This window comes from Mustelus asterias, chromosome 9 (assembly GCF_964213995.1).
Source record: "Mustelus asterias chromosome 9, sMusAst1.hap1.1, whole genome shotgun sequence".
In the NCBI taxonomy this organism is placed as follows: Eukaryota; Metazoa; Chordata; class Chondrichthyes; order Carcharhiniformes; family Triakidae; genus Mustelus; species Mustelus asterias.
The window spans coordinates 116,144,543-116,171,838 of record NC_135809.1 but is presented as its reverse complement, the minus strand read 5'-3'; the positions used below and the strand labels follow the sequence as shown (position 1 = coordinate 116,171,838).

The window sequence follows — 27,296 nt, the reverse complement described above, 5'->3', positions numbered from 1 at the left end:
AGATGTTGCCTTGAGAGGTCTCAGATTTGGAAGGTGCTGTTGATGGAAGTTTCTGCAGTGCGTGGATGGTACACACTGTTGCCACTATGTGGTGATGATGAAAGGAATGAATGTTTAGGGTGGTGGAATAGCCTCCTCTTGTATCAATCATAGAAACCCTACAGTGCAGAAGGAGGCCATTCGGCCCATTGAGCCTGCACCGACAACAATCCCACCCAGGCCCTATCCCCATAACCCCATGCATTTACCCTCCTAATCCTCCTGACACTTAGGGGGAAATTAACATGGCCAATCAACCTAAAGCACATCTTTGGACTGTGGGAGGAAACCGGAGCACCCGGAGGAAACCCATGCAGACACGGGAAGGAGGTGCAAACTCCACACAGAGAGTCACCCGAGGCTCGAATTGAACGCGGGTCCCTGGCGCTGTGAGGCAGCAGTGCTAACTACTGTGCCACGATGCCGGGCTGCATTGTCCTGATGCTGTCAAGCTTCTTCTTGAGTTGTTGGAGCTGCACTCTTCCAGGCAATTTGCAAATATCCTTAATGTACCAGCCGTGAGATGTTCTCTGGGAGAAGAGGATAGGGTAAATGAGGATAAGGTACCTTGGGATGCTGCAGCTGTCCTAGCCTTTTGGGTTGTGAAGTTGTAACAGTCTCAGCAGTATTATTGAAGAGTGTTTAGTACGTGGCTCATTAGTGTTGCACTGTTTTTCATTAGTGTTGCAAATGTTGGACGAATAACTGTTCGAATGAATCACGACTTCCAATATTTATGCTTTGCTCACATTTCACTAGGTTTACCACATGGGGTAATTCATCTATTTTTTTATTCTGCAGATACGTTATATTTCACAAACACAAGGGTTGCCGGGAGATCATCTATTAAATGTGGGGACAAAAACAACACGGTTCTTCTCGACAGAGACCGACACATCATATTCAGGGTGGAAAATGAAGGTAATTGTGAACTCAGATCAAAATTCGATGCATATGAACTAAGAGCAAGAGTAGATCATTCTGCCTTTCGACCTTGCTCTACCATTTGATAAGATCATGGCTGACCTGATTGTGACCTCAGCTCCACTTTCCTGCCTACCCCCTTAGATTTTTGACTAACAGGGGAGTCAATCTGAACCTACCTTTGAAATATTCAATGACTCTTCCTCAGAGTTCCAGAGACTCATGACCTTCTGAGAGAAAAAGTTTCTCCTCACCTCGGTCTTAAATGGGAGACCCCTTATTTTTAACCTGTGTCCCCCGAGGTCTAGTCTCGCCCATAAGGGGAAACATCCTTTTAGCTTCCACTCCTATCGACCCAAGATTGAATCATGATTGAGCCTGTCTGGTTCTGGTTTACTGACATGGAATTTACTGTTCCTGAGGTATTTTTAGTTGTGCGTTTCTCCCCGATGCAACTCCTGCCCCTTGGCATCTAAAGATGTAAGCATACGCTTGCAGAGAGCTGATGTTAGGAGGTTTGTGGTTATCACTGAGAAATGGAAAGCACTGGACTAAGTCCACGTTATTAAGGAGAGCTCTGCATTTTGTAACTAATCAACTGCTGGCATAAAAAACTTGAATTGACTAACCAGGGCTGCTAAATGAAAGTCAGCTGTGAATTTGTGGGGATTTTCGTCCTCTCGTGTTCTTTATTTGTTAATTTTATTTTTCAATCCTCCGTTTTTGCTCTAGACTCCGGAAGAGCATGAGGCAGAAACAGGGATGAAGTCTAAAGAAGCCAGAAAGTATATCTTTGGTTGTTTGGATGATATAGCGCATGTAAGTAAAAGCAGTCCAGAATTAGTTATCGTGCTGAGAGTGAGGCCTCCTGCAGGAAACCTGCTGTGTTAGGGACAGAGAGGCGGATCATTGAGGGCATTCCTCCTCAGGATAAATGCTAGGGGAGAGACTGCACTCGCAACATCCGTCTATTTGAAAGTGTTCTGGGGCTACCTATGATCACAAGATTCGTGTTTTTAATTCTCAAAAAAAGGCACAATAGTGTACTTTACAAAATCATTGTACATGAGAGTTCACATTTATTTTATGAAAAACATGTGCACTTCTGATTTCCATCATCCTCCCACTGGTGGTCATGCCTTTAGCTGCCTATACACCATGCTGTGGAGTTCCCTCCCTAAAGCTCGCTGCCTCTCTACTTCTCACCTCCTTGAAGACACTCCTTACAATCTATCTCTGTGACCAAGCTGTTTGTCACATCAGAACGCCAGAAAAAGGAGCAGGAATAGGTCTCACAGGCATCCACGCAGACATTGGGAGAATGTGCAGATTCCGCACAGACAGTGACCCAAGTCAGGAATCGAACCCTGGTCTGTGGTGCTGTGAGGCAAGGAGTTTGCACGTTCTCCCTTTGTCTGCAAGAGTTTTCTCCGGGTGCTCCGTTTTCCTCCCACAATCCGAAAGATTTGCTGGTTAGGTGCATTGGCCATGCTAAATTCTCCCTCAGTGTACCCGAACAGGCACCAGAGTGTGGCGACTGGAGGATTTTCACAGTAACTTCATTAAACTTTGCGTAGAATGGTTGCAGCTCCGAAAGAGGCCATTTGATCCATTGAGTCCGTGCTGACTCTCTGCCAGAGCAATTTATTTAGTCCACTCCCCCCAACCTTTTCCAGTAGCCATGCAGTTGTTTATCCAATTTCTCCCTGAAAGCCATGATTGAATCTGCCTCCATCAACCTTTCTAGCAGCGCATTCCGGATCCGAGCCACCCGCTGCATTAAAAGGACTTCCCCTCATGTTACCTTGTTTTATTTATTTTCCAATCATCTTAAATTGGTGTCCTCTGGTTCTTGACCCTTCCATCAATGGGAACAATTTCTCTGTATCTATTCTGTCTGGACCCCACATGATTTTGAATACAACCCCATTTTCTCCAGTCTGTCCACGTAACTGAAGTCCCTCACCCCTGGAACCATTCTCCTAAATCTTTTGTGTATATGTGTCGACGTGTGTAGTAGAGACGAACAGCGTAGGTGCTTTAAGGTGAAGCTCGATAAATACAGGAGGGGGAAGAAAATAGATATGTAAATTGGGTCGGATGAAGTAGGGAGGCCCACGCGGAGAATAAACACTGGCATGGGCTAATTAAGCCAAATGACCTTCTGTGCTCAATCATAAAGCTCCTAGTACAACTCCACAGTGTCACAGCTAAAAGGAGGGAATCACCTATCAGCTCTCTGCTAAGAACTGAGATATTGCTGACAGATGAAGAGTCATAGAATCCCTACAGTGCAGAAGGAATCCATTCGGCCCATCGAGCCTGCACTGACAACACACCCACCCAGGCCCTATCCCCGTATTTACCTTGCTAGTCCCCCTGACACTAAATGGGAATTTAGCCTGGCCAGTCAGCCTAACCCAGCACGTCTTTGGACTGTGGGAGGAAACGGAGCACCCGGAGGAAACCCATGCAGAGACAGGGAGAACATGCAAACCCCACACAGTGACCCGAGGCTGAAATTTAAGATGATTGGAAAATAAATAAAACAAGGTAACATGAGGGGACGTCCCCAGCATTGTGAGGCAGCAGTGCTAACCACCGTGCTGCCTGTAAGCCCTTCTATATGCTCAAAGAAATAGCGGGTTGGGAATTAATTTTCAGTGAAGTGATGAGAGTGAGATTACCCTGCCCTGTCCCATCCTGCTGCTAAATTGCAATTGTTCTCTTGTCTCAGGTGAACATGGTGATGGATTTGGAGGGAAATGACCTACTGGCAGAGAAGGCAGATCGCATGGAATTTGTCAGCCTGTTGAAGAAGATGTTGCTGATTGACGCAGAGAAGAGGATCACTCCGGTGGAGACGATGAACCACCCCTTTGTAACCATGCAGCACTTGCTGGACTTTCCGCACAGTAACCAGTACGTCCTCGCTGTAAATACGTGCTTTGCCTATGCTCCTCCCCTTGGATGGATAAAACGTGCCCTGCAGGAATATCTTAGCCATTCAGTCCTTGAATCATTTGTCACAGACCCTTTACATTCAGTTGATGGGCTAATGATTTACTTTAAAATAGCACCTTACTGTTGCTAGGGCATGTCAACATGCCTGAGGAAATGCTTTTGAAGAACTATGATGTTATGCAGGCGAGTTATTTGGCTCGTACATCTATGCCAGTGTGAGCTTTTATTATTTTTTTCTGAGATGGGACATTGCCAGTTCTTGTCTATCCCTAATTGCCCTTAGGAAGGTGGTGTTGAGCCGCCACCTTGAACTGCTGCAATCCATTGGTATAGATAGAGGGGGAGTTTGAAGATTTTGACCCATCGAATGTGAAGGATGTATTCCCCCAAATCAGGGTTTTGTGTAGCTTGCAAGTGAATAGTAGGTGATCCCATGCATCTGTTGCCCTTGTCCGTTTGGGTGGTAAAAGTGACAGGTTTAGAAGATGCTGTCGAAAGAGCCTTGACAAGTTGTTACAGTGCATCTCGTAGATGGTGCACACTGCTGCCACTGTGTGTCGTTGGTGGTGGAAGGAGTGAATGTTTGAGATGATGGATGGGGTGCCATTCAAATGAGCTACTCTTACCTGGATATTAAACACATTATACATGGAATGTGCCAACATTTTAGCGTTTGAATCTTGTTGCTGGCATCCTGGAGGGGTCAGAAGAGGTCATGTTGGGCGAGATTCTCCAGTCTCCCAGCCGAGTGTTTCCCGCCATCGGGAGCTGGCGGGTTGTTTGCTGGCAGTGGGATTCTCTGGTCCTGCCGCTGTTGATGGGAATTCCCATTGACGTCACCCCACGTCGGCAGGAAACCCATCGGCAGGGGCATGCTGCCGGCGGGACTGGAGAATCCCGCCAGCGTGAACTGCTGGAGAATTCCGGACGTTAAGTCTTAGGAATATCCATCTGCATGAATGTCTTGTGGACCAAGAGACCCCACAAGACCTGTGCAGTTACAACCTTCTCTCTACCCCCATCCCACCACAGAAACACCCCTGATGGTAAAGCTCCTTCCTCCCACTAACATGCCGGGAACTGTTCATGTGGTCCTCAGCTGAGACCCCCTCCAAACATAATCATGTCTGCTGACTTGGAACTAGAGTTGGATGTTGTGCAGCAATTTAATTTAAACCAAGCTCTGGCATTAGGATCAGAAAAGGCTACCTGTTATTACCCTCCCCAACACCGTTCTGGCCCCCTGACTGAAAGTCCCACATCGAGGCTGATATTTCAGTGCTCCTTCACTCACCATCAGTAACAGATTGACTCATTATTCATTTTGTTACTTTTTGTAAAATCTCACACTGCAAAAAGGGGGACAGATAAAACACTGCGGATGCTGGAATTCTGAAATAAAACAGAAAAGGTTGCAAAAATTCTGCAAGTGCGGCAGCATCTGCGAAGAGCGAAACAGAGTTAACCGGCGCAATCTTACTGGCGCGCCATGTCGGTCGATCAGCGTGATGAGCTGGGGAGTTAGCATGCGAGGCCAAAAATCTGATTCGTGTCTGGAGGATCCCCCCTGCCCCAGCCCACCCACCCCCAACCCACCAGCAAAGCTCCCAGCTGTCAAGGAAAGTGACAGAGTGCCGGAATATTGCAGTGCTGAGCTCGCCCGAAGGACTGGCATGGAGGATTCCCATTTTCACACTCTTCTGACACCTAGAAACTTTTTGGGAAAACTCCATCCAACATTTTGAGTCCAATACTCTTCTTTATTGGATTCAAATCATTAACTAGGTTTCTTTCTCCACAGATACTGCAAGACCTGTTGAGTTTTTCCAATATTTTCTGTTTTTATTGTAAAAGGACTGTTGTGTTCACTCATATAATACTGCAGTTCAGATTACTTTATTGCATGCAAAGCACCTTAAGGTGTTTCTGAGGGACGCAATACCATGTTTGATAAATTTAACAAATTAATCCTCCTCCCTTTTTTTCCACCCTTCCTCTCCCTGCCCTGCACTCTCTCATCCACGTCATCTCCTGCACGTCTCCTTACTCCCTCTCCCCTCCCTATCCCACTCCACCCCTACGTACAATGATGTGCAATGAACTATATAAAACACTGGTTAGACCACAGCTGGAATTTGGTGTACAGTTCTGGCCACCACATCACAGGAAGGACAGAGGATATTTGGAAGAATGTTTCCAGGGCTTGGAAATTGCAGCCACGATGAGAGATCAGATAGGCTGGGGTTGTTTTCTTTAGAACAGAGGAGGCTGAGGGGTGACCAAATTGAGGAGAAAATGATGAGGGGCTTCGACAGCACAGACAGGAAAGGCTTGTTTCCCCCTAGCCAAGGGGTTAATTACCAGGGGGCATAGAATTAAAGTGATTAGTAGAAGGGTTACAAGGGACATGAGGAAGAACCTTTCACCCAGAGGATGGTGCCTCATTTGGTGGTTGTGATTGAAACGCTCAACTCATTTAAAAGTTACCTGGATCTGCATCTGAAATGCTGTCATCTGCCAGGCTACAGATCAGGTGTTGGGAAGCGGGGTAAAAATGAAAGGATAGTTTCTCTTCTATGGGCTGGTACAGATACATGGGCTGAATGGCCTCTCTGCACTGTATATTCCTATAGTTCTATGCTTTCCCACTCCTCCCCTCCCTGTCCCACTCATCCCCTCCCTGTCCCACTCCTCCCCTCCCTGTCCCACTCCTCCCCTCCCTGTCCCACTCCTCCCCTCCCTGTCCCACCCCTCCCCTCCCTGTCCCACTCCTCCCCTCCCTGTCCCACTCCTCCCCTCCCTGCCCCACTCCTCCCCTCCCTGCCCCACTCCTCCCCTCCCTGCCCCACTCCTCCCCTCCCTGCCCCACTCCTCCCCTCCCTGCCCCACTCCTCGCTCCCTGCCCCACTCCTCCCCTCCCTGTCCCACTCCTCCCCTCCCTGTCCCACTCCTCCCCTCCCTGTCCCACTCCTCCCCTCCCTGCCCCACTCCTCCCCTCCCTGCCCCACTCCTCCCCTCCCTGCCCCACTCCTCCCCTCCCTGTCCCACTCCTCCCCTCCCCCTCCCTCCCTCCCCCTCCCTGTCCCACTCCTCCCCTCCCCCTCCCTGTCCCACTCCTCCCCTCCCCCTCCCCCTCCCTGTCCCACTCCTCCCCTCCCCTCCCTGTCCCACTCCTCCCCTCCCCCTCCCCCTCCCTGTCCACTCCTCCCCTCCCCCTCCCTGTCCCACTCCTCCCCTCCCCCTCCCTGTCCCACTCCTCCCCTCCCCTCCCTGTCCCACTCCTCCTCCCCTCCTGTCCCACTCCTCCCCTCCCTGTCCCACTCCTCCCCTCCCTGTCCCACTCCTCCCCTCCCTGTCCCACTCCTCCCCTCCCTTCCCACTCCTCCCCTCCCTGCCCCACTCCTCCCTCCCTGCCCCACTCCTCCCCTCCCTGCCCCACTCCTCCCTCCCTGCCCCACTCCTCCCCTCCCTGCCCCACTCCTCCCCTCCCTGCCCCACTCCTCCCCTCCCTGCCCCACTCCTCCCCTCCCTGCCCCACTCCTCCCCTCCCTGCCCCACTCCTCCCCTCCCTGCCCCACTCCTCCCCTCCCTGCCCCACTCCTCCCCTCCCTGCCCCCACCTCCCTCCCTGCCCCACTCTCCCCTCCCTGCCCCACTCCTCCCCTCCCTGCCCCACTCCTCCCCTCCCTGCCCCACTCCTCCCTGGCCCCACTCCTCCCCTCCCTGCCCCCACTCCTCCCCTCCTGCCCCACTCCTCCCCTCCCTGCCCACTCCTCCCCTCCCTGCCCCACTCCTCCCCTCCCTGCCCCCCTCCCTGCCCCACTCCTCCCCTCCCTGCCCCACTCCTCCCCTCCCTGCCCCACTCCTCCCCTCCCTGCCCCACTCCTCCCCTCCCTGCCCCACTCCTCCCCTCCCTGTCCCCCTCCTCCCCTCCCTGTCCCCCTCCTCCCCTCCCTGTCCCCCTCCTCCCCTCCCTGTCCCCCTCCTCCCCTCCCTGTCCCCCTCCTCCCCTCCCTGTCCCCCTCCTCCCCTCCCTGTCCCCCTCCTCCCCTCCCTGTCCCCCTCCTCCCCTCCCTGTCCCCCTCCTCCCCTCCCTGTCCCCCTCCTCCCCTCCCTGTCCCCCTCCTCCCCTCCCTGTCCCCCTCCTCCCCTCCCTGCCCCACTCCTCCCCTCCCTGCCCCACTCCTCCCCTCCTTGCCCCACTCCTCCCCTCCCTGTCCCACTCCTCCCCTCCCCCTCCCTGTCCCACTCCTCCCCTCCCCCTCCCTGTCCCACTCCTCCCCTCCCTGCCCCACTCCTCCCCTCCCTGCCCCACTCCTCCCCTCCCTGCCCCACTCCTCCCCTCCCTGCCCCACTCCTCCCCTCCCTGCCCCACTCCTCCCCTCCTTGCCCCACTCCTCCCCTCCCTGCCCCACTCCTCCCCTCCCTGCCCCACTCCTCCCCTCCCTGCCCCACTCCTCCCCTCCCTGCCCCACTCCTCCCCTCCCTGCCCCACTCCTCCCCTCCCTGCCCCACTCCTCCCCTCCCTGCCCCACTCCTCCCCTCCCTGCCCCACTCCTCCCCTCCCTGCCCCACTCCTCCCCTCCCTGCCCCACTCCTCCCCTCCCTGCCCCACTCCTCCCCTCCCTGCCCCACTCCTCCCCTCCCTGCCCCACTCCTCCCCTCCCTGCCCCACTCCTCCCCTCCCTGCCCCACTCCTCCCCTCCCTGCCCCACTCCTCCCCTCCCTGCCCCACTCCTCCCCTCCCTGCCCCACTCCTCCCCTCCCTGCCCCACTCCTCCCCTCCCTGTCCCCCTCCTCCCCTCCCTGTCCCCCTCCTCCCCTCCCTGTCCCCCTCCTCCCCTCCCTGTCCCCCTCCTCCCCTCCCTGTCCCCCTCCTCCCCTCCCTGTCCCCCTCCTCCCCTCCCTGTCAACCACCTCCCCTCCCTGTCAACCACCTCCCCTCCCTGTCCCCCTCCTCCCCTCCCTGTACCCCTCCTCCCCTCCCTGTCCCACTCCTCCCCTCCCTGTCCCACTCCTCCCCTCCCTGTCCCACTCCTCCCCTCCCTGTCCCACTCCTCCCCTCCCTGTCCCCCTCCTCCCCACCCTGTCCCCCTCCTCCCCCCCTGTCCCCCTCCTCCCCTCCCTGTCCCCCTCCTCCCCTCCCTGTCCCCCTCCTCCCCTCCCTGTCCCCCTCCTCCCCTCCCTGTCCCCCTCCTCCCCTCCCTGTCCCCCTCCTCCCCTCCCTGTCCCCCTCCTCCCCTCCCTGTCCCCCTCCTCCCCTCCCTGTCCCCCTCCTCCCCTCCCTGTCCCCCTCCTCCCCTCCCTGTCCCCCTCCTCCCCTCCCTGTCCCACTCCTCCCCTCCCTGTCCCACTCCTCCCCTCCCTGTCCCACTCCTCCCCTCCCTGTCCCACTCCTCCCCTCCCTGTCCCACTCCTCCCCTCCCTGCCCCACTCCTCCCCTCCCTGCCCCACTCCTCCCCTCCCTGTCCCACTCCTCCCCTCCCCCCCCTCCCTCCCCCTCCCTGTCCCACTCCTCCTCTCCCCCTCCCTGTCCCACTCCTCCCCTCCCCCTCCCCCTCCCTGTCCCACTCCTCCCCTCCCCCTCCCTGTCCCACTCCTCCCCTCCCCCTCCCTGTCCCACTCCTCCCCTCCCCCTCCCCCTCCCTGTCCCACTCCTCCCCTCCCCCTCCCTGTCCCACTCCTCCCCTCCCCCTCCCTGTCCCACTCCTCCCCTCCCTGTCCCACTCCTCCCCTCCCTGTCCCACTCCTCCCCTCCCTGTCCCACTCCTCCCCTCCCTGTCCCACTCCTCCCCTCCCTGTCCCACTCCTCCCCTCCCTGCCCCACTCCTCCCCTCCCTGCCCCACTCCTCCCCTCCCTGCCCCACTCCTCCCCTCCCTGCCCCACTCCTCCCCTCCCTGCCCCACTCCTCCCCTCCCTGCCCCACTCCTCCCCTCCCTGCCCCACTCCTCCCCTCCCTGCCCCACTCCTCCCTCCTCCTCCCCCCCTGCCCCACTCCTCCCCTCCCTGCCCCTCCCTGCCCCACTCCTCCCCTCCCTGCCCCACTCCTCCCCTCCCTGCCCCACTCCTCCCCTCCCTGCCCCACTCCTCCCCTCCCTGCCCCACTCCTCCCCTCCCTGCCCCACTCCTCCCCTCCCTGCCCCACTCCTCCCCTCCCTGCACGACTCCTCCCCTCCCTGCCCCACTCCTCCCCTCCCTGTCCCCCTCCTCCCCTCCCTGTCCCCCTACTCCCCTCCCTGTCCCCTCCTCCCCTCCCTGTCCCCCTCCTCCCCTCCCTGTCCCCCTCCTCCCCTCCCTGTCCCCCTCCTCCCCTCCCTGTCCCCCTCCTCCCCTCCCTGTCCCCCTCCTCCCCTCCCTGTCCCCCTCCTCCCCTCCCTGTCCCCCTCCTCCCCTCCCTGTCCCCCTCCTCCCCTCCCTGTCAACCACCTCCCCTCCCTGTCCCCCTCCTCCCCTCCCTGTCCCCTCCTCCCCTCCCTGTCCCCCTCCTCCCCTCCCTGTCCCACTCCTCCCCTCCCTGTCCCACTCCTCCCCTCCCTGTCCCACTCCTCCCCTCCCTGTCCCCCTCCTCCCCACACTGTCCCCCTCCTCCCCTCCCTGTCCCCCTCCTCCCCTCCCTGTCCCCCTCCTCCCCTCCCTGTCCCCCTCCTCCCCTCCCTGTCCCACTCCTCCCCTCCCTGTCCCACTCCTCCCCTCCCTGTCCCACTCCTCCCCTCCCTGTCCCACTCCTCCCCTCCCTGTCCCACTCCTCCCCTCCCTGTCCCACTCCTCCCCTCCCTGTCCCACTCCACCCCTCCCTGTCCCACTCCTCCCCTCCCTGTCCCCCTCCTCCCCTCCCTGTCCCCCTCCTCCCCTCCCTGTCCCCCTCCTCCCCTCCCTGTCCCCCTCCTCCCCTCCCTGTCCCCCTCCTCCCCTCCCTGTCCCCCTCCTCCCCTCCCTGTCCCCCTCCTCCCCTCCCTGTCCCCCTCCTCCCCTCCCTGTCCCCCACCTCCCCTCCCTGTCCCCCTCCTCCCCTCCCTGTCCCCCTCCTCCCCTCCCTGTCCCCCTCCTCCCCTCCCTGTCCCCCTCCTCCCCTCCCTGTCCCCCTCCTCCCCTCCCTGTCACCCTCCTCCCCTCCCTGTCCCCCTCCTCCCCTCCCTGTCCCCCTCCTCCCCTCCCTGTCCCCCTCCTCCCCTCCCTGTCCCCCTCCTCCCCTCCCTGTCCCCCTCCTCCCCTCCCTGTCCCCCTCCTCCCCTCCCTGTCCCCCTCCTCACCTCCCTGTCCCCCTCCTCCCCTCCCTGTCCCCCTCCTCCCCTCCCTGTCCCCCTCCTCCCCTCCCTGTCCCCCTCCTCCCCTCCCTGTCCCCCTCCTCCCCTCCCTGCCCCCCTCCTCCCCTCCCTGCCCCCCTCCTCCCCTCCCTGCCCCCCTCCTCCCCTCCCTGCCCCCCTCCTCCCCTCCCTGCCCCCCTCCTCCCCTCCCTGTCCCCCTCCTCCCCTCCCTGTCCCCCTCCTCCCCTCCCTGTCCCCCTCCTCTCCTCCCTGTCCCCCTCCTCCCCTCCCTGTCCCCCTCCTCCCCTCCCTGTCCCCCTCCTCCCCTCCCTGTCCCCCTCCTCCCCTCCCTGTCCCCCTCCTCCCCTCCTCCCCTCCCTGTCCCCCTCCTCCCCTCCCTGTCCCCCTCCTCCCCTCCCTGTCCCCCTCCTCCCCTCCTCCCCTCCCTGTCCCCCTCCTCCCCTCCCTGTCCCCCTCCTCCCCTCCCTGTCCCCCTCCTCCCCTCCCTGTCCCCCTCCTCCCCTCCCTGTCCCCCTCCTCCCCTCCCTGTCCCCCTCCTCCCCTCCCTGTCCCCCTCCTCCCCTCCCTGTCCCACCCCTCCCCTCCCTGTCCCACCCCTCCCCTCCCTGTCCCACCCCTCCCCTCCCTGTCCCACCCCTCCCCTCCCTGTCCCACCCCTCCCCTCCCTGTCCCACTCCTCCCCTCCCTGTCCCACTCCTCCCCTCCCTGTCCCTCTCCTCCCCTCCCTGTCCCACTCCTCCCCTCCCTGTCCCACCCCTCCCTTCCTGTCCCACTCTTCCCCTCTCTATCTCTCCTCCTCTCCCTATCCCTCTCCTTTCCTCCCTATCCCTCTCCTTCCCTCCCTATCCCTCTCCTTCCCTCCCTGTCCCTCTCCTTCCCTCCCTAACCCTCTCCTTCCCTCCCTATTCCTCTCCTTCCCTCCCTATCCCTCTCCTTCCCTCCCTATCCCTCTCCTTCCCTCCCTATCCCTCTCCTTCCCTCCCTATCCCTCTCCTTCCCTCCTTATCCCACTCCTCCCCTCTTTATCCTACTCCTCCCCTCCCTATCCCCCTCCTCCCTATCCCACTCCTCTGCTCTCTATCTCTCTCCTCGCCTCTTTATCCCATTCCTCCCCTCCCTATCCCTCTGCTCTTCTCCCTGCCTCACTCCTTTTATCCTTTCCTCCATTTCCTGCCTCTGCCTTTACATATCGAGTCGCAGCATGTCACCCTTCCCAAAAGAAACAGTTGGGAGAGTCTGCGTACCTTTCAGCAGAGACAGGGCGACACGATGGCACAATGGTTAGCTGCCTGCTGCCTCACAATGCCAGGGTCCTGGGTTCGATTCCCGGCTTGGATCACTGTCTGTGCAGAGTCGGCATGTTCTCCCTGTGTCTGCGTGGGTTTCCTCCGGGTTTCCTCCCACAGTCCGAAAGATGTGCTGGTTAGGTGCTTTGGCCATGCTAATTTCTCCCTCAGTGTAGCCGAACAGGTGCCGGAGTGTTGCGACTGGGGGATTTTCACAGTAACTTCATTGCAGTGTTAATGAAAGCCTACTTGTGACATTAATAAATAGACAAACTTAGAATAAGGAGGTGAAGAATCTCACTGAGCTGGTGGTCTGCTGGCAGAGAAACAACTCTTGCTGCATCATTCCAGTTGAGGTAGAATCATAGAATCCCTACAGTGCAGAAGGAGGCCATTCAGCCCATTGAGTCCGCACCAACCACAATCCCACTGAGGCCTTATCCCTGTAACCCCTCATTTACCCTGCTAATCCCCCTGACACTAGGATTAATTTAGCATGGCCAAACAACCTAACCTGCACATCTTTGGACTTCAATCTGGGTACACAAAGGTATTCAATCTGTGTGGAAGAAAGGATCATGCTTGAGCTAGAGAATGCTGCAAGCCTATAAGGAGAGAGCGCAGGGCAATGGGATTATTCTAGCATAGGGCTGGAACAGACTCAATGGGCTGAATGGTTGTCTTCTGTGTGGTAAACACACCTGTGATTCTAATCACAGTGCAAAAGTTGAAAATTGTGATTCCTGCAAATAACCTCTGGGTTGTTTACATTTTTCCCGCAGCGTCAAGTCTTGTTTCCACATAATGGATGTTTGCAGATGGAGGCCAAACCTGTACGATGTAATAAACCGCAATAAGATGCCATTTATGAGACCCATAGCCTCAAACAATGCCACAAATCTGAGCATGGCTTTCAATAAAATGGGCTCTGTACATAGCCAGGTAAGGAGAAAGTCTGCCTTTCAGTCAAGAACTTGTTGGGTGTGTGTGTGTGTGTGAGGGAAGGGGCGGGGGGGGGGGGGCGTTGTGGAGTAGTGGATGAGTCGGTGGTGGAAGAGAGTGGGGGCAGTGATTTAAAATGACTGCGACAAGAGAATGAGTAGTTTCGATTAGAAATATCTTTGCACAGTGGTTGAAGGAGAGAGGCTTCAAGGAAAATTTGGCAAACCATTTGAAACAGAGCAAGGTTCAGAAGTCATGACTGCGTTTTGGACCAACTGGCCCTTCCTGTGATGGCTCCGGAATTACGGATTGGCATGGCCCTAGATTTTTTTTCTCCTGCATACCCCTGGCTTTGCATTACCACTCATCCCCTCGGAGAGATGCTGCACCAGTTCAACAGGTCATCAAAGTCAGACATCGACCCCCCCCCACCCCCGCAACCCTAACCATAACCCCCACCCCCTCCAAAGCCTCATCTGCACAGCTGTCCCCAGCTGGTCCTTAGGGTTGAACGGAAGGCAATCCTCCTTCAATCCTCACAGTGTTTAATCTAACTGGGTGAGGCCCACAGCTCTATGAACCCCTAATTGAATCACTGCCAATGCTTCATACTTTCCCTTTCTGGCAGAAACTTGTGAATTTTCCGAATTCACTCGGCCAACAGCCCAGGAAGATTCAGTAAATAATTGCTTTACTCTCTAACTTGAAGTCCAGGAGTTTGCACATTCTCCTGGAGTTTGCACATTCTCCTCGTGTCTGCGCGGATTTCCTCCGGGTGCTCCGGTTTCCTCCCACAGTCCAAAGATGTGCGGGTTAGGTTGATTGGCCATGCTAAAATTGCCCCTTAGTGGCCTGAGATGCGTAGGTTAGAGGGGTTAGCGGGTGAAATATGTAGGGACATGGGGGTAGGGCCTGGGTGGGATTGTGGTCGGTGCAGACCCAATGGGCCAAATGGCCTCTTTCTGCACTGTAGGGTTCTATGATTCATAACTCTTGTGGCCTCCCTCAGCCCTGCGACCGATCACTGCAGTCACCCCTGATTTTCTGCACTGCAGCACTGGCAGCCATGCCTGTAAGTTGCCAGACCCTAAGCTCTGGAATTCCTTCCCTTAACCTCTCCCGCTCTCTCTCTCTCTCTCTCTCTCTTTCATCCTTTAAGACGTGCCTTGAAACCAAGCTTGTGGCCACCTGTTCCATTATCTTCGCACGGGGTTCGGTGTCTAATCTTTGTGAGAAACACCTTAGAACATTATTCTGCGTTAAAGATGCTATATTGGCACAATTTGTTGTTGCTTGATCCTAAAACTGGCTGTAAAACTCTTATCTCAGATACAGTGAAACCAACAACTGAACATGAAACAGCATTAGTATCTTGAGTGGCAGAAGAGATGGCCATTACTCAAGAGACTGCTTTAAAACAACGTGAGAATTATCCGTACATTACTCAACAGCACTACCTTGTGGTGACTGGCAGTTAATACAGCCACTGTACCATTACTGAGCAGAGACAGAATCATAGAACTCTACAGTGCAGAAGGAGGCCATTCGGCCCATCAAGTCTGCATCGACCACAATCCCACCCAGGCCCTATCCCCATAACCCCATGCATTTACCCAAGCTAGTTCCCCCTGACACTAAGGGGCAATTTAGCATGGCCAATCCACCTAACCCGCACGTCTTTTGGACTGTGGGAGGAAACCGGAGAACCCAGAGGAAACCCACGCAGACACGGAGAATGTGCAAACTCCACACAGACAGTGACCCGAGGCCGGAATTGAACCCGGGTCCCTGGTGCTGTGAGGCAGCAGTGCTAACTACTGTGCCACCGTGCCGCCCTTTCAAGGTTCCTGTTGGACAGGTCCTTGGTCCTGCCTGGTTAGACGGAAAGGTGATGAACTAACCAATGAACTTGCTGTATTTTAATCCCCAGTTCAAATGGCGGCAGCGAAACAAGTTTGCTTTCGACCAATGGTGAGTGGTGTTGGTTACTGGAGAGGTAACATTGTATTAAAGGGTAGCGAAGCAATGGGCAAGCATAAACAGATACACCCTTGTTGACATGAGCAACTGTGTGGCTGGTATGAGTCACTCAGCTATTATTCAAACGTGTGAGCAGCTCAGAGGTTTAACATACACTGCAGGGCGTAAGGGTATACACGTGTTGAGTTGTCGTGAGGAGCATCTCTGCTTCAGTTGTCTGTTGTGTATGAAACTTTGAGCTGTGGTCCACAGCACACGGAAGCTTTATGAAAACATTGGTGCTGTGTAGTTTTGAGACTGTGACACTGATGCTGTACTGTGTTCATTCAGCATATACCACCGACTGGACCTTCCCTGATGCACCATGGGATACCACTGCAGCCAGGGACTACTCAGTTTGGGTGCAACGAGTCTTTCCAGCAAACTCTCATCCTGTGCCCACCCACACTTCAAGGTACGAGGGAGAAACAGTGACTGCGTGCTAGATCAGAATGCTCAAGTACTCTGAATTTTAAAGTTATTCAGAAAGCAACAGTAATCTTGTTATTCACAGTGTAAGCAGATTAAATATTAATATATGAATTGGATATAGACTTGAAACCTGCAGAGCTCTTGGAGAAAGTGCAGGGAGAGTGGGACCAGCTCTTTGAAAGAGCCAGCACAGACATGATGGGCTGATTGGCCTCCCTCTGCCTTCTGATTCTATGTGGTGGGTTAGGAATGCTATGAGTAGGAAGGGCAGGCCAGTAAGAAAGTTACACGTGGGTTGGAAGAGATGGTGGTTCAGCTTCGAGTGAAATGTCAGGCTGTGACCTGTCGGGCTGTTGTGCCTATAGAAGAGATAGTCTTACTCCCCTTGTTCTTCTACCTGCAGGCATCCCAACTAACCCAGGTAAACACACAGGATTCTCTGTTCGAATGGACAACACAGTGCCTCTTGTTACACAGGCACCTACCATGCAGCCACTTCAGCTGAGGCCTGGAGTTTTGACACAGGTTTGTGCTTTCTGTTCAGGTTATATGGAAGCAAGTTTCCTCAGGTGCTAAAATCACACCTGCCTTTCAAAATAAATCCGCATTTCATAAGTAGCAGGTTTGGCAAGGTGGGTAGCACCCACCCCCATCTCTGAATCAGAAGTCTCTAGGTTCAAACTACACAACTTTGGTGCATATTTTAGGTTTATAATTAACTGGTTTACTAATGTCCTTTAAGGAAGGAAACTTGGCGCTCTTATCCAGTCGAGGCCTATAGGTAACTCCAGATGAAAGCAAATGTGGTTGGCTCTAAGCTGCCCAATCAATTGGTTCAGCAGCCCAGTCATTTGCATAAACTATTGTCACCTTCTCAAGGGCAACCAGACGATGAGAAATGAGTACTGGCCTTGCCAACAACTTCCACATCTCACGAATGGAAGTTATTTTTTACAAGTACCATTTAAACTCTGAGGTAGAATTTTCTTTAAAAAATGACTCTTTCATTTTGGGCGAGAAAACCATGCCAGCATGTCCGGCACGAATCAGATCGCAATTTTACCACACTTAGTCATTTTTTTGGGAGAGGGGCAGCTTTTGCACTGGTTCTGAGCGAGGCAAGGGCCTAAACATGCCGGCAAGTCCGGCTTCACCGAGATCGGGCACCGGTTTTAAAGCCTCCTCCTTTCCTAAACATCGGGAATCACCCCCCCCACCCCTCCCCAGTCCACCAACCCACTCTCCCCAACAGAGATTGCTGGCATTGGGGTCCTCCCAATGGGTCCCCCTTCATGCACCCCCCCCCCCCCCACTTCATGCTCCACCCCCTTCATGACCCACCTCAGGCCCCACCCCCTTAGCACTGCCTGATGCCAGTTGGCACTGCCAGGTTGGCACTGCCCATCTATGCACGCGATCACCCGGGGGCTTCAATGGCCTCTGAACTCCCTGGTGTGGCCATCACAGTGATTGTGGAGACCAGTAGTGATTCTCGCTGGGTTCCCACCACACCCATGGGTCGGAGAATCCCGGGAGCTGGGAGAATCGGCTTGAAGCAGACAAAGCATATGTAAATGCTCATTTAAATATGCTGAGGGCAGGAAGCAGATTACATGCAGGCGTGGTGGCTGGGAGAATCCCAAGTGGGTTCACGCCAGTGCTAAATGCAAAAGGCCTCTCCCCTGTAATTCTCTGACCCCGTGCCACCCCAACGCAACCTGCACCAGACACAAACCGGCCAGAAAATCACGGCTCTTGTCTTGCTCGTGGTTTTATAATTCTCATCTTTGTTTGCACGTTCCTCCATGCTCTCACCCCTCCCTATTTCTGCCATCTCCCAAATCCTACCACTTTCAGAGGTTTCTGTGCTCCCAAATCTAGGACCTTGCACGTCTCTCATTTTCATCACTGGATCGTTGGCCCGATAATATAAGCATTGCAATACAAAACCGGGTGTCCATCAGCAGCAGCAGAACTGTGTACCACCACCATCTGTAACCTTGTGGGCCCGGCACATCTCCCACTCTACCATTGCCGTTCAGCTGGGGGGATCATCATTCAATGAAGAGTAGAGGAGGGTATGCCAGGAGCAGCATCAGGCATACCTGAAAGTGAGTTGTTAACCTGATGAAGCTACAACACAGGATTACTTGCATACCAAACAGTGAAAGCAGATACAATAGTCAGAGCTAAGTGATCCCACAACCAATGGATCTACGGTCCTGCTAGATCCAGTCGTGAATGGTGGTGAAAATTAAACAATTAATCATAAGGGGGAGGATCTACAAATATCACCAGCCGCAATGATGGGGGAGCCCAGCGCATCAGTGCAGAAGACTAGGCTGAACCATGAGCAACAATCTTCAGCCAGAAGTGCCGAGTGGATGATCCATCTCAGCCTTCTCCAGAGGTCCCCAGCATCACATCCCAGTCCTTCAGCTAATTCAGTTCACTCTACATGATATCAAGAAATGGCTGAAGACATTGGATATTGCAAGGACTGACAATATTCGAGTATGCTCCAGAACTTGCCGCGTCCCTAGCCGAGCCTTTCCAGTACAGCTACAACACTGGCATCTACCCACAATGTGAAAAATTGTCCTGACATAGCCTATCTGCCAAAGGCTGGACAAATCAAGCCAATTACTGCCCATCGGTCTGCTCCTGATCATCAGCACAGTGATGGAAAGTGTCGACAGTGCGATCAAGCAATACTTATACAGCAATAACCTGCTCACTGATGCTCAGTTTGGGTTCCGCCAGGGCCATTCAGCTCCTGATGTCATAAACGCCTTTATCAAAACAAGGAGAAAAGAGCTGAATTCCAGAGGTGAGAATGATTGCCCTTGACATCAAGGCAGCATTTGACCAAGCATGGCATCGAGGAGCCCTAACAAAACTGGAGTCAATGGGAATCAGAGTAAACTCTCCATTGGTTGGAGTCATACCTTGCAGAAAGGAAGATGGTTATGGCTGTCAGAAGCCAATCAGCTCAATCCCAGGACATCACTGCAAAATTTCCTTAAGGTAGTGTCCTAGCCCCAACCATCTTCAGCTGCTTCATCACTGACCTTCCCTCCATCATCAAGTCAGAAGTGGGGATGTTCACTGATGATTGCACGAGCTTCAGCATTTGCAATCTTCAGATACCGAAGCAGTCCATGTACATATACGGTAAGAATTGGGACAATATTTAGGCTTGAGCTAATATCTGGCAAATAACATTCGCATTCCACAAGTTCCACACTGTGACCATCTCCAACAAGAAAGGATCCAACCATCTCCCCCTGACATACAGTAGCATCACCATCACTGAATCCCCCACTTTCAATGTCTTGGGGGTTACTATTGACCAGAAGCTGAACTGGACCAGCCATATAAATACTGTGACTGCTAGAAGAGGTCAGAGGCTGGGAATTCTGTGGAGAGCAACTCACCTTTTGACTCCCCAAAGCCATCTACGAGGCACAAGTCAGGAATATGATGGAATGTTTTCCATTTGCTTGGACAAGAGCAGCTCCAACAACACTCAAGAAGATCAACACCACTGTGTACAAGCAGTTTGTTTGATTGGCACCCCATCCACTCCCTCCAACATCTGTGTACGGTGGCAACTGTGTGTGGCATCTACAAGATGCACTACAACAACACACCACAGCTCCTTCAACAGCAACTTCCAAACCCATGCCTCTCCCATCTAGAAGGACAAGGGTAACAGATGCGGGGGGGACCATCACCACCTTCATGTTCTCCTCCAAGCCACAAACCATCCTGACCTGGAATTATATCACCATCCCTTCACTGTTGCTGGGTACCTCCCAGATAGCACTGTGATTGTGCCTTCACCACATGGATTGCAGCGGCTCAAGAAGGCAGCTCACCACAACCTTCACAAAGGTGTTTTGGAATTGGCAATAAATGCTGACTGAGCTAGTGACACTCACAGCCCGTGAAAGAATTTTTAAAAGTTGTCTCTCCCATTTTAAGATGCTCCTTAAGATCTACCTCCTTTACCAAACATTATAGTAATTTTATATGGTTTTGTATCAACATTTGAATAACAATGCTCTTTTGACGTACCTTAGGTTGTTAAAGGTATATTTATATGTTCACATGCCATTTGTCATTGCTGTTGTTTTGAATGTATGAAAAGCTGTGTTTTAATTGTTGTAGGCATGGTCTAGTCGAAGCCAGCAATTACTGGTCCCTACCTGGCAGCAAGTGACACCTATGGCACCCTCCACGACATCACTGCCATCCGATACTGTGGCTGGTCCACAGAGACTGGGCGACTGGGGGTATGTAAGATGCAAGAGAGAAGGAGTATGGGGTAGCAAAGTAGTTTGTCTTATATTCTCATTATACTGAAAATGCAGGAACAGGGGAGGAAGAGTAAGCTATTGAGCCTATTCCACCATTCGTTTAGATCGGGGCGGATATGTATCTTAACTGCGGCACAGTGGTTAGCACAGCTGCCTCACAGTGCCAGGGACCCAGGTTCAATTCTGGCCTCGGGTCACTGTCTGTGTGGAGTTTGCACATTCTCCCCATGTCTGTGTGGGTTTCCTCCTGGGTGCTCCGGTTTCCTCCCACAGTCCAAAGATATGTGGATTAGGTTGATTGGCCATGCTAAATTGCCCCTAAGTGTCTGGGAGATTAGCAGGGTATATATGTGGGGTTACGGGGAGAGGGCCTGGGTGAAATTGTTGCCCGGTGCAGGCTCGATGGGCCAAATGGCCTCTTCCTGCAGTGTAGGGATTCTATAATACCCAGCTTTGTTCTATAACTTTTAATGCTTTTACCCAACTAAAAATGTATCACTTTGTGTAAAGAAATGTTTCCTTCCTTTCTCCTGAACGACCTAGTTCTAGTTTTAAGTTAATGCCCACTTACTCTGGAATGTCTGCAACTGAAGGGAAGACTTTCTCTCCATATATCCAATTGAATTCCTAAACACCTCAATTGGATCACCCGTTAATCTTCTAAATTCCAGGGAATACCAATGGCTGTTAGTATCATTCAAAAGATCCACAAGGTCAGAGTTTTGGTGCTGATTGCCTTATCAAAACAGGGAATCTCGAATGATGATCAACTGGCCCAGTGAGTGCATGTTCAAGCTGTACCCTGGGCTAGTACAGAATGCCAGGCATTGTATCCGGAGCTCAATAGTCGCAAACAGCACAGGGCCAATCAGCACCTGCAGTGCCGACTGGTGAAAATGGGTCATTGGTGCTTGGTACCCCATCTCTCAGCAGCGTGTGGAATCTAAACGGTGTATAGTAGCAGTGCATGACTGCGTTACACCATGTTGCAATTCATAATTCAGGGGACCTTTGTGTAAAGTTAGTTGTTGGTGTCGTTAATGGGATTAGAGTAACTCATGTTTGCCCTGGAATTCTTAACAGTGCTAAAAGGTAGCGCATCCCAGACTGGCTTACAGGTCATCACCTGGGCCACGCTTTGAGATTCCTGCTTGGAATAAACAAACATTGCAGCTGCTCTCTTCCTGTTGCATTTAACTTGTCTGTTTATTTCAGTTTTAATTATCATTCATAAAAGCAGTCTGTTTAAATTAATGTTGCCTCGCATTTACCATGGGTCATAGAAGTAAACAAGCATTTTATACACTGTTGTGACAAATCCTTTCTCCCTATTTAAACTCTCCTATTTCTCCCTTGCTTTCTATTTCATTCTCTCTTCCCACTTTCTCTCTCGCTCTCGCTTTCTTTCTCTCAAAAACTCTTTCTGCTTACAATTCACTTACCCTTTCTGGTTCTCTGCTTTTGCACTGTATTCTAATTTAGATTGAAGGACTGGAAATAGAATATTACCCATTCATTCATATTCTGGTCATTGTCCTTTGATTGTTACCAATATAACTTGACGAGCATTTGAGCATTAACATGGCTAACATTGCTGCCTCCCCTGTTTGAACATGGGTTTGAGTCCATTCACATTCTTAGATGGAGAACTATTGTCCCACTGCGTTAAGCATTCAGTCTCTAGGTTTGCTAAGCCGATGCATGTTATTCCTTGTGCCTATGAGTGACCAGTGTGTTTCCTTCTTTCCCCACAGGAAGGTGCATGCCCCTGGCAGCCATTACAGTTCCATGTTGCCGCAGCATCTTTTAACCAACCAAATGGCACTTTCAGCCGCGAATCCCATCAGTGTGGGAATAGCCCAGGTGATCTGGGCTCAGCCCTCTGCAGCTAACCGGAAGAGAAATAAGCACTGTCAGAAGAGGTAAGTGACGGGTAGGCTTTCAAATGGCAGAGAAGCACCTCAGTCTATAACAAGGTGTCCTGGCTTTAGCAAAAGGCCACCAGTGTAAGACTGCTGTCAATAAATCCAGCAGGGGGGAATTCAGGAGAACCGTTTACCCTGACAGTGGTTAAAATGCAGAAATTGCAATCACAAGAAGTGGTTGAGGTGACTAACTTGGATGCATATAAAGGGAAGCTGGATAAGAACTTGCGGAAGAAAGGAGTATAAGGAAATGGTGATTAAATTAAGATGGGAGGAGGTTGCTTTGGGGCATAAACACTGGCATGGACCTGTGCTGTGCTGAAAATTCTCATTTCTGCCCTACTTTGTCAAATGCAAGCCATTTTACTTCAAGGCTGCATCAGTATAGAACATAGAACATAGAACATTACAGCGCAGAACAGGCCCTTCGGCCCACGATGTTGCACCGACCAGTTAAAAAAAAACTGTGACCCTCCAACCTAAACCAATTTCTTTTCGTCCATGAACCTATCTACGGATCTCTTAAACGCCCCCAAACTAGGCGCATTTACTACTGATGCTGGCAGGGCATTCCAATCCCTCACCACCCTCTGGGTAAAGAACCTACCCCTGACATCGGTTCTATAACTACCCCCCCTCAATTTAAAGCCATGCCCCCTCGTGCTGGATTTCTCCATCAGAGGAAAAAGGCTATCACTATCCACCCTATCTAAACCTCTAATCATCTTATATGTTTCAATAAGATCCCCTCTTAGCCGCCGCCTTTCCAGCGAAAACAATCCCAAATCCCTCAGCCTCTCCTCATAGGATCTCCCCTCCATACCAGGCAACATCCTGGTAAACCTCCTCTGCACCCTCTCCAAAGCCTCCACATCCTTCCTGTAATGTGGGGACCAGAACTGCACACAGTACTCCAAGTGCGGCCGCACCAGAGTTGTGTACAGTTGCAACATAACGCTACGACTCCTAAATTCAATCCCCCTACCAATAAACGCCAAGACACCATATGCCTTCTTAACAACCTTATCTACTTGATTCCCAACTTTCAGGGATCTATGCACACATACACCTAGATCCCTCTGCTCCTCCACACTATTCAAAGTCCTCCCGTTAGCCCTATACTCAACACATCTGTTATTCCTACCAAAGTGAATTACCTCACACTTCTCCGCATTAAACTCCATCCGCCACCTCTCGGCCCAACTTTGCAACCTGTCTAAGTCTTCCTGCAAACTACGACACCCTTCCTCACTGTCTACCACACCACCGACTTTGGTGTCATCAGCAAATTTGCTAATCCACCCAACTATACCCTCATCCAGATCATTAATAAATATTACAAACAGCAGTGGCCCCAAAACAGATCCCTGAGGTACACCACTTGTAACCGCACTCCATGATGAATATTTACTATCAACCACCACCCTCTGTTTCCTATCCGCTAGCCAATTCCTGATCCAATTTCCTAGATCACCCCCAATCCCATACATCTGCATTTTCTGCAGAAGCCTACCATGGTGAACCTTATCAAACGCCTTACTAAAATCCATATATACCACGTCCACTGCCTTGCCCCCATCCACCTCCTTGGTCACTTTCTCAAAAAACTCAATAAGGTTAGTAAGGCACGACCTACCTGCCACAAAACCATGCTGACTATCACCTATCAATTCATTACTCTCCAAATAACTATAAATCCTATCCCTTATAATTTTTTCCAACATCTTGCCGACAACAGAAGTGAGACTCACCGGTCTATAATTCCCGGGGAAGTCTCTGTTCCCCTTCTTAAACAATGGGACAACATTCGCTAACCTCCAATCTTCTGGTACTATACCAGAGGCCAACGACGACCTGAAGATCAGAGCCAGAGGCTCTGCAATCACTTCTCTTGCCTCCCAGAGAATCCTTGGATAAATCCCATCCGGACCAGGGGATTTATCTATTTTCAGACCCTCCAGAATATCCTGCACATCCTCCTTATCAACTGTAATACTGTCTATTCTACTCCCTTGCAACCCAGTGTCCTCCTCAGCTATATTCATGTCCCCTTGCGTGAACACCGAAGAGAAATATTGGTTCAATGCTTCACCAATCTCCTCCGGTTCCACACATAACTTCCCTCTGCCATCTATAACTGGCCCTAAACTTGCCCTAACCAACCTTCTGTTCTTGACATACCTATAGAACGCCTTAGGATTCTCTTTAACCCTATCCGCCAAAGTCTTCTCATGTCCCCTTTTAGCCCTTCTAAGCTCGCTCTTCAACTCCCTCTTAGCCAATCTAAAGCTTTCTAGTGCACTACCCGAGTGCTCACGTCTCATCCGAACATAAGCCTCCTTTTTCTTTTTAACCAACAAAGAAACTTTTTTGGTGCACCACGGTTCCCTAGCCCTACCAATTCCTCCTTGCCTGACAGGGACATACCTATCACAGACTCGCAGTAGCTGCTCCTTGAAAAAACTCCACATGTCGGACGTTCCCAGTCCCTGTAATCTCCTAGTCCAACCTATGTTTCCTAATTCTCTCCTAATAGCCTCATAATTACCCTTCCCCCAGCTAAAACCACTGGCCCGAGGTTCATGCCTATCCCTTTCCATCACTAAGGTGAACGTAACCGAATTGTGGTCACTATCACCAAAATGCACACCAACTTCCAAGTCTAGCACCTGGTCTGGCTCATTTCCCAGCACCAGATCCAATATAGCCTCACCTCTAGTTGGCCTGTCTACATACTGAGTCAAAAAACCTTCCTGCACGCTTTGAACAAAAACTGACCCCTCTAACGAGCTAGAGCTATAACAATTCCAGTCAATATTAGTCAAGTTAAAATCCCCCATAACAATTGCCCTATTACTTTCACTCCTAAGCAGGATTGACTCCGCAATCCTTTCCTCAACCTCTCTAGAACTTTTAGGAGGTCTATAAAAGACTCCCAACAGGGTGACCTCTCCTCTCCTATTTCTAATCTCCGCCCATACTACCTCAACAGATAAGTCCTCATCAAACCTCCTCTCTGACACTGTGATACAATCTCTGACCAATAATGCTACCCCTCCCCCTCTTCTACCTCCTTCCCTACTTCGACTAAAACATTTGAACCCCGGGACCTGCAGCATCCATTCCTGCCCCTGCTCTATCCATGTCTCTGAAATAGCCACAACATCGAAGTCCCAGGTACTGATCCACGCTGCAAGTTCACCCACTTTATTGCGAATACTCCTGGCATTGAAGTATACACATTTCAAACCCTGCTCCACCCCACCTCTGCAATGCCGTGCATTGCAGTCCCCATCCATGCATCCCTCACTTTCAGCCCCACTACTCAGGATCCCTCACCCCCCCCCCCGAGTCAGTTTAAACCTCCCTGCATGGCCTTAGCAAATTTACCCCCCAGGATATTGGTCCCCTTCTGATTAAGGTGTAGACCATCCTTCTCATAGAGGTCACACCTTCCCCAGTACGAGCCCCAATTGCTTAAGTACCTGAACCCCTCCCTCCTGCACCATCCCCTCAGCCATGAATTCAAACCTTCCCTCTCCCTATTCCTCTCTAAACTATCCCGTGGTACAGGCAAGAGTCCAGAGATAACCACTCTGTCAGTCTTGGCCTTTAGTTTCCACCCCAACTCCATAAATCCCTGCCTAATATCCCCTTCCCCTATCCTCCCTATGTCGTGTGTCCCCACATGTACAATAACTTGTGGTTTATCTCCCTCCCCCCTAAGAGTCCTGAATACCCTGTCAGACACATCCCGGACCCCAGCCCCTGGTAGGCAACACACCAACCCTGAGTCCCTACCTTTAGTATATTTAAGTTTATTGCTGAAAAAAGAGACACGCTGCCATGGCTTTTCATCAGAACAGATACAAGAATGTCAAATTTCTTTAGAACAGATGAGGAGGCCAAGGGGAGATTTAATTGAGGTGTATAAAATTACGAGGACGCGAGATAGAGTGGATAGGAAGAACCTATTTCCTTCAGCAGATAGAAAAGTAACCAGGGGCCATGGATTTAAAGTAGATTTAAATAGATTTAAAGTAATCGGCAGAAGTGGAGTTGAGATGTTTTTTCACCTAGAGTGTGGTGTGAGTCTGGATTTCACTGCCTGAAAAGGCGGTAGCGACAGAAACTCTCATTGCATTTAAGAAGTATTTAGATACGCACCTGAATTGCTGTAATCTACAGTGCGATGGACCAAGAGCATTTTCCAGCTGGCACAGATGTGAAGAGCCAAGTGGCCGCCTCTTGTTTTACAAATTTTTCATGATTTTATAAATGGTATCTACTTTTCTCTAAGGGCATGACCAACACAGCAGTTCGCTAAATCAATGTGCCTTCCTTGGCACACCTCAAAAATGTACTTTAGTTTGAACATTGAAACAGTGCTGAGCTTGGGGGTGTCTGCTGCACAGGCTGGAATATCGAACATCAAATTTGCCTGATCAGCGAGTGTTGTTACCCACTTGAAATCTGTCAGAACTCACTTAAAATCATATAGGGCAGGAGACCATTCGGCCCATTCTGCATGTGCTGGTTCTTTGAAAGAGTTCTCTGATTACTCTCACTCCCTTTGCTGTTTCCCCATAGCCCTGTAAATGTTTCCTTTCCAAACATTTATTCAAATCCCTTCAGAAATGGACTGTACAGTCTGCTATCACCACTCTTTCAGACAGAAGACAACTCGCTGTGTAAAAACATTCTCCTCATCTCCACTCTAGTGATTTTGCAAATTAGTTTAAATCCATGCCCTCTGATTACCATCCCACATGCCAAAGGAAATAGTTTTCCCCTTGTTACCCAATCAAAACGATTCGTTATTTTAACACCTCTATTAAATCTCCCCTTAGCCTCTTCTAAGTAGAACAATTCCAGCTTCTCTAATGTCTCCATATCACTGAAGGCCCTCAACCTTTGTACCATTCTGATCCATCGTCTCAGCACCCGCTCCAATGTCTTGGCCTCCTTCCTGAAGTGTGGTACCCAGGATTGGGTGCAATATCCCAGTGTGGCCCAACAATGATTCATAAAGATACTTTTGTGGTCTATTTATAAAGTCCAGGACCTCTGTTAGGAAGTCCTGGAAGATTAAGGGAGCAGACTGCAAGCCTCTTGACATTTGTGAAGAGCATAGATATGCATTAACTTGCTCAGGTGGACACAGCCCCTTCAGTTTGT

At 52.2% G+C, this 27,296-nt stretch overlaps 1 protein-coding gene across 1 annotated transcript in view; it reads left to right on the top strand.

The window, feature by feature from the left end:
* The first annotated feature begins 843 nt into the window (after positions 1–843).
* hipk3a (homeodomain interacting protein kinase 3a) overlaps positions 844–27,296 on the top strand; it is a 50,567-nt gene continuing 24,114 nt past the window's right edge. The window contains exons 1-8 of the mRNA XM_078220921.1: positions 844–960; positions 1,696–1,782; positions 3,701–3,885; positions 13,261–13,420; positions 15,731–15,854; positions 16,275–16,396; positions 20,045–20,169; positions 21,948–22,115. Coding sequence (XP_078077047.1) covers positions 955–960; positions 1,696–1,782; positions 3,701–3,885; positions 13,261–13,420; positions 15,731–15,854; positions 16,275–16,396; positions 20,045–20,169; positions 21,948–22,115 — 977 coding nt within the window. The 5' untranslated portion in view covers positions 844–954. The remainder of the gene's footprint in view (positions 961–1,695; positions 1,783–3,700; positions 3,886–13,260; positions 13,421–15,730; positions 15,855–16,274; positions 16,397–20,044; positions 20,170–21,947; positions 22,116–27,296) is intronic.